Genomic DNA, 6,214 nt, shown 5'->3' with positions numbered 1-6,214 from the left:
GCCACGCCATGTGGTCACCTCCGGGGCAGGCGGGAATCGAACTCATGCTGAAGTGGCTTTAGCTTCTCAGTGCTGTGCTTTAACCCGCTGTGCCATCAGGGAGGGCCGCATCTGTTTTTTTAATTCAGCAAAATGTTGGTATTGGAGTGGATATTATTTTATCCACCACCATTATTATTCTATGCCACCACTATTCTATCCTCTTGGACTCTATGACAAAAGGAGAAAAAACAAACTCCAGGTATTCATAGGCTACATACACACAGCATTTAAAAGTACTGAATGGATGGCCACAGCAGGCTCTGGAGAAAAGTGACAGGATAAAAGCCCCTTTTACCCAAGGGGTGGGGAGGGTGGGCGTGGGAGGTTGGGGGGGGGACTGATGTTTACTTAGTTTTGCTCCCTTTCAAGAACTTTAAAGCAAGAAGAAAAGATTATGAATTGTAGGATATGATACCTCTACTAATGTGACCTTAGACAAGGTACAAGACTATAGCCAACTGAACTCACGAGGCTTCTTCCTACCCTGTCATTAAACACACACACACACACACACACAGGCATACCCAGTTGCAATGTGTGTAGGATAGGCTGCAAGCTGTAACCAACATGTCTTCTAAGTCACAGATCATCACAGGCCTCTATGCCCCCTGACCAAACAAGGCTACTTGCAGTGGCCCAAATTCATTGTGGGCTTCCAAGGGCACAAAACAAAGGTCATTTGAGGTTCCTGGGGCAGGTTAATTCTCTCTTTGGACAACATATGCTTTTAGTCAGAGTTGGCTGACCTCTATAGACCAGGCAGCGTGAATTCCCCTGGAGCCGATCATTAGGATGACTTCCCAGAGCAGTGGGCCATGGCTCCAACCACCAGTTAGCCATCAAAAATGACAGCTGAGTGTATGTGGGTACAAAATCTAGGGGTGGGGGTAACTTGGCAATATCTTTTAAATTTGATAAAGTGTATAGCTTGCACAGTTCTATTTGTAGGAACATATTCTACAAATATACTTACATATGTGAAATGATGAATGTTTAAGTTATTCATGACACTATGATCTATTAGTAAAGATTGGAAGTAAATTGATATCCACTAGTAGCCTATTTCATAGGTAATTATATATTCATACAATGAAATACTGAAAATGGGAAGCTTTTGTATATTGGTAGGAATGGTTGCAGATATATATGCTAAGGTGAAGTAAGCTGCAGAACAGGGGATACATTTTACTATAGTTTATGCAGAAAGAGAGGACAGAAACAATACATGTGTCGATATGGACTTATATGTAGGTATACAATTTTACTGGAAGAATAAGTAAGAAGCTAACAGTGGTTATTGTTTGGGAGAGGAAATTTGGACAAGAGCAACTTTCTGTGGCAGGTATTTTGCAAATTTGAATAATGTGAATGCATGACCTATTCTAAAGATTAAATCAAAAAACAGAAAAGCACAAAAAAGGATAATCCCACTGACGAAAATGGCAGAAGGGTAAGGGGGTGTTTAGGGTAGAGCATGAGGGAAAGAAAGGAGGAATGAAATGAAAGAAAGGCAAGCAGAGATGGAAGCAGGCCAGGTGCAGTGTAGCTCTGTCCCTCATAAAAGTCTTCACTCACAGGGCTCTGGAATTTCTCTTCTCAGTCTCTGCCAGCTATTCGCCTCACCATTGCCCACACTCAGCCACACTCATGTGGTCTGGGAAATCTTGTCATTTTAGAAATTGTAAACATTTTTCAGACTTCCGCAGAACAACAAGGCCAACCCCTAAAGCAATGCCATCCTTTGAAGTTACTTGTCTTCCTGACACCCCTTTCTACTCCCAGGCCAGCTAGATGTCCTAGGAAGAAAGTGCTGAGTGCCATGTATTTTTTACTTTTGGAGAATCTTATGATACCCCTTTGAGATAACTGGCAGAACTCTGGGGTGTTGCAAAACCCCACTTGGAGAAGTGACCTTCTTGACTGATCAGTCAGAGGCCAACTTCAGACTCCAGTCCCAGTGGGGCTTACCTCACTTCGTGAGTCTTGGGGGTATGTTTGGGGGCTGGGCTTCTCCCCTGATGCCCACTAAGCATTTCTGACTCCCAAGGCCTGCTGTGTGTACTGCCTGGGCCAGGAAGGCTTTTGCTTGGGAGTCACTGATAAACCCTGTTTGTGGGTGAGCAGCTGGGTGGGCCCCTGAGAGACAAGAATGATTCTTTTTCCTCAGGGATAATTTTAGGTCCTCACTTCCCCTACAATCTTTCTAACTCCCAACCCTTCCCTCAGCCTCCCAGAGGGATTGCTTAGATCAGTGACTATACAGCGTTCCTTTGAATATAGAGCATTTCAAGAGACAAGCTAGGCATAGGCCTGGAGGCATTTTCCATGATAATTTCCCCCTTTCTCCTTAGTCTCATTGCTTCAGGGGGAGAAGCAAGACAGCTCAAGTCCAGCTTCTGATAGTACTTCATGAAGCTTGAGACATATTTTCCAGTTTCACCTCCCCACAGCCAGTTTGAGAGGAGCTGGAAGAGCTTGGCTTTGAGTATGGCAGGAAGAGGGTAAGGAGGCTCTGAGGTCTTCAGGTGAAGGAAATCTTTCTTGGAACCATATGAAAAGATTCAAGCATCACAGACATGGCCCACAGACTGAAAAACACATGTGAATTCCTCAACTCACTGTCTTATACTTTTTTTTTTTTTTTTAAAGATTTATTTATTTGTACATACAGAACCGGGGTACAGGCTAGAGGCTCAGGGGCGGTGAGAGGCTTCACCACAGACAGAGCGGGGAGCAGAACAGGCAGATCAACGAAGCACACTGCTGAGGGGAGCAGCGGGTGGGTCAGGAGAGGTCTGCCACACCATGTGGTCACCTCCGGGGCAGGCGGGAATCGAACTCATGCGGAAGTGGCTTAAGCTTCTTAGTGCTGTGCTTTAACCCGCTGCACCACCAGGGAGGGCCCTGTCTTATACTTTTTAAAGTTCATGAATAGAATTTTCCAGGAAGGTAGAATGAATACTTTCCCATTGGAAGAATAACAATGGAAGATTTGTGGATAGTGGGTGGGTAATTGTGGGAAATCCTCACCTTTAAACCCAGTCAGGCATTTTAAGTATGTCTTCACAACAGAAGAAAAGGGACACATTGAGGCCCTTCCTGCTGGTGCAAGGGATTAAGTCACAGCACTATGAAGCTATCAGCAGCCACTGCCCCAATGAGTTCCATCCTGGCCAGGGAGGTGACCCACATGGAGCAGCAGACCTCTCCTGTCTCACCCCCTGTTCCCCTCAGCAGTGTAGTTCAGTAGATCTGCCTGTTCTGCTCCCCATTCTGTCTCTGGTGAATCTTTGCACACACCCCCAATCCCTGGACCTCTGGCTTACACCCCAGCTCTTGCATGTATAATAAATAAAAAAAAAAATTTTTAAGGGGAACATCTAGATGTGTTTTAGGTGGAAAGGTGTGGGGAGGGGAGGAGGAACTGTCAGCATCCCAGCTTACATTAGGATATCCAAATTCAAAAGGTGGCAATGATAACAACTCCTGAAAGATGACTAATTTCCAGTAGCTAGAAAGAAAATAAAAAAGACAGAAAACTGCAGATGTAGGGAGGTACACACTGGAAAGGGAAAAAATCTCATTGGAATGAGGTGCTGGGAGAAAAAAGACATCAAATGATCTCTGCTATACTTAAAATATCTTAGAGTAAAACACCCTAAATCGATGGGAGGCTGCTACCTTGACAAGGTTACCTTTTTGCGGAACTGGTCATGATAGAAGTGGACACGACATGGCAGAGAAGTGAGGGACCCCTTCCTCCAGATTTGGCTAACAGGAAAAATCCAGCATCCACTACGCCTCCCGTCCCACCCTCCAATTCCGCTTCGGACAGCTGGGAGCTTGGAGGCGATTGGCCACTGGCCCTTTAAGGGCGCCACTCCGCCTCACCCCCACCCCCCAGCGGTGGCACCAAGGGGAAGGGGGTGGGGGGCAGACGGAACGTTCTCGCCCGATCTACTGGGGAAGATGGCCCAAGTCGGGGGAACAGCATCCACGCCCCGCTACCCCCTCCCCTGAGCCGAGTGAGCCGGAATACCCCTTCCCTCCCGTCCCACGCGCGGCGCGGGAATGGCTCCGTGGCCTCACGGAAACAGCTCTCTGGCTTCGTGGCCAAATGCCCCCACCCTGGCGCCCAATAGTGCCATCACGAGTGGGCTGCCAGGCGTGCCATGGGCGGCGGCATTGGCGGGGGCGCTGTTGGCGTTGGCCACCGTGGGAGGCAACCTGCTGGTAATCGTAGCCGTCGCTCGGACGCCGAGACTCCAAACCATCACCAACGTGTTCGTGACTTCGCTGGCCGCAGCTGACCTGGTGATGGGACTCCTAGTCGTGCCACCGGGGGCCACCCTGGCGTTGACTGGGCACTGGCCCCTGGGCGCCACTAGCTGCGAGCTGTGGACTTCGGTGGATGTGCTGTGCGTGACCGCCAGCATCGAAACCCTGTGCGCCCTGGCTGTGGACCGCTACCTGGCCGTGACCAACCCGCTGCGCTACTGCGTCCTGGTCACCAAACTCCGCGCCCGGGCAGCGGTGGTCCTGGTGTGGGTCGTGTCTGCTACAGTGTCGTTTGCGCCCATCATGAGTAAATGGTGGCGCGTGGGAGCCGACGCCGAGGCGCAGCGCTGCCACTCCAACCCCCGCTGCTGCGCCTTTGCCTCCAACATGCCCTACGCGCTGCTCTCCTCCTCCGTCTCCTTCTACCTTCCGCTGCTTGTGATGCTTTTCGTCTACGCGCGAGTTTTCGTCGTGGCTAAGCGCCAGCTGCGTTTGCTGCGCCGGGAGCTGGGCCGCTTTCCGCCGAGGACGCCTCCGGCGCCGACCCAGCAGCGCGCTTCGCCCGCCGCGGTGCCCTCCTGCGGGAGGCGGCCTGCGCGCCTCTTGCCTCTCCGGGAACACCGTGCCCTGCGCACTCTGGGCCTCATCATGGGCACCTTTACTCTCTGCTGGTTGCCCTTCTTCGTGGCCAATGTCGTGCGCGCCCTCGGAGGGCCCTCTTTAGTTCCCAGCTCTGCTTTCCTTGCTCTTAACTGGCTGGGCTATGCCAACTCTGCCTTCAACCCACTGATCTACTGCCGCAGCCCTGACTTTCGCAGTGCCTTCCGCCGGCTGCTGTGTCGCTGCGGCCGCGACCCGACCGACCAGCGCCTAACTGCCACCTCTCCGGATGACCCATCTGGCGGTGCTGCGGCCCTGACCAGCCCAGGGGAGTCCAGGCAATGTCCACCACTCGATGGGTAGGTGAGAACGGCCAAGGAGCCAGCGAATCTGGGGTGAGGAAGCATTCAGCGTCTCATTTAGACTAAACCACATTTAGAGTCTGTGGTTTGGTAGAAGTTAGTAGCACTGAGGATGGTGTCTGCATTGAGACAGGCAACCAATATGGAAGGGGTGGGGGGGCCTTTCCTTCCTTGCCTGGGACTCACACAGTCCTAGAGAGGGAGGGCAGATTGTTCTTCACCCAAGTCTGGAGACTTGGGTGGAGAGGGCTGCTGTTTTCTGAGACTCCTCCCTCTCTGATCTACTCTAGTTTAGGTTTTCTAGCTCAGATCTTAGAACTCCCAGATTTTTTTCCCACCACTTGGGTTGCCTTTCACGTGCAGAGACTGGAAGCCCTCCCAAGCCCCTGGTTTCAGTTAAGGTTTCTTTTAAAAGTTGGAAAGCCATGAACGTGAGAATTCACTTGGGTTTGAAAGACGAATCAGGAAGGAAATTGTGATTTTCCTCCCTGGCAGGAACAAGGTTGGTGTGGAGTTGGGGGTATAGTTTTGTGGCTGGGTGGTGCTGGGATACTTTCATGTAATTACATGTGTTCTGTGGGGGTCCCTATTTCTACCCTTGCCTCTTCTGCCCTTGTTCCCACTCTCTGTACCCTGACCCCAAGATATGTTATCTCCATTTTTTCAGGGCTTCCTGGGGAATTTCTTAGGCTCTGAAGGACAAGAAACAGCAGCTCCACTGACCTTTCCAGAACCTTTGTGAAGCTTCTACCCTCTGTTCTGAATAAGCCCTGTGGAGTTTCTGGAAAACCCCACCCTCCAGAACCTGACAACTGGACCTTTGGGGGATGGCTGGGGAGAGGGAATCCTTACCCAGTGGGGTTTCACCATCCTGCTCCTTTCCCTGCTGTGGAAGTTTTCCAGATCCCTGAACTTCACCACTACCTCAGCTG

The 6,214-nt window shown here is 50.6% G+C and overlaps 1 protein-coding gene across 1 annotated transcript; it reads left to right on the top strand.

The window, feature by feature from the left end:
- The first annotated feature begins 4,113 nt into the window (after window positions 1–4,113).
- On the top strand, window positions 4,114–5,971 carry ADRB3 (adrenoceptor beta 3). Its single transcript, XM_004682240.1, has 2 exons — window positions 4,114–5,279; window positions 5,950–5,971. Exons 1-2 carry the CDS (start codon window positions 4,114–4,116, stop codon window positions 5,969–5,971), a joined length of 1,188 nt encoding a protein of 395 aa, XP_004682297.1.
- The last annotated feature ends 243 nt before the right edge of the window (window positions 5,972–6,214 follow it).

Source organism: Condylura cristata, unplaced genomic scaffold (genome assembly GCF_000260355.1).
Source record: "Condylura cristata isolate star-nosed mole 26May11 unplaced genomic scaffold, ConCri1.0 scaffold00014, whole genome shotgun sequence".
In the NCBI taxonomy this organism is placed as follows: Eukaryota; Metazoa; Chordata; class Mammalia; order Eulipotyphla; family Talpidae; genus Condylura; species Condylura cristata.
This window is presented reverse-complemented; position numbering and strand designations above follow the sequence as displayed.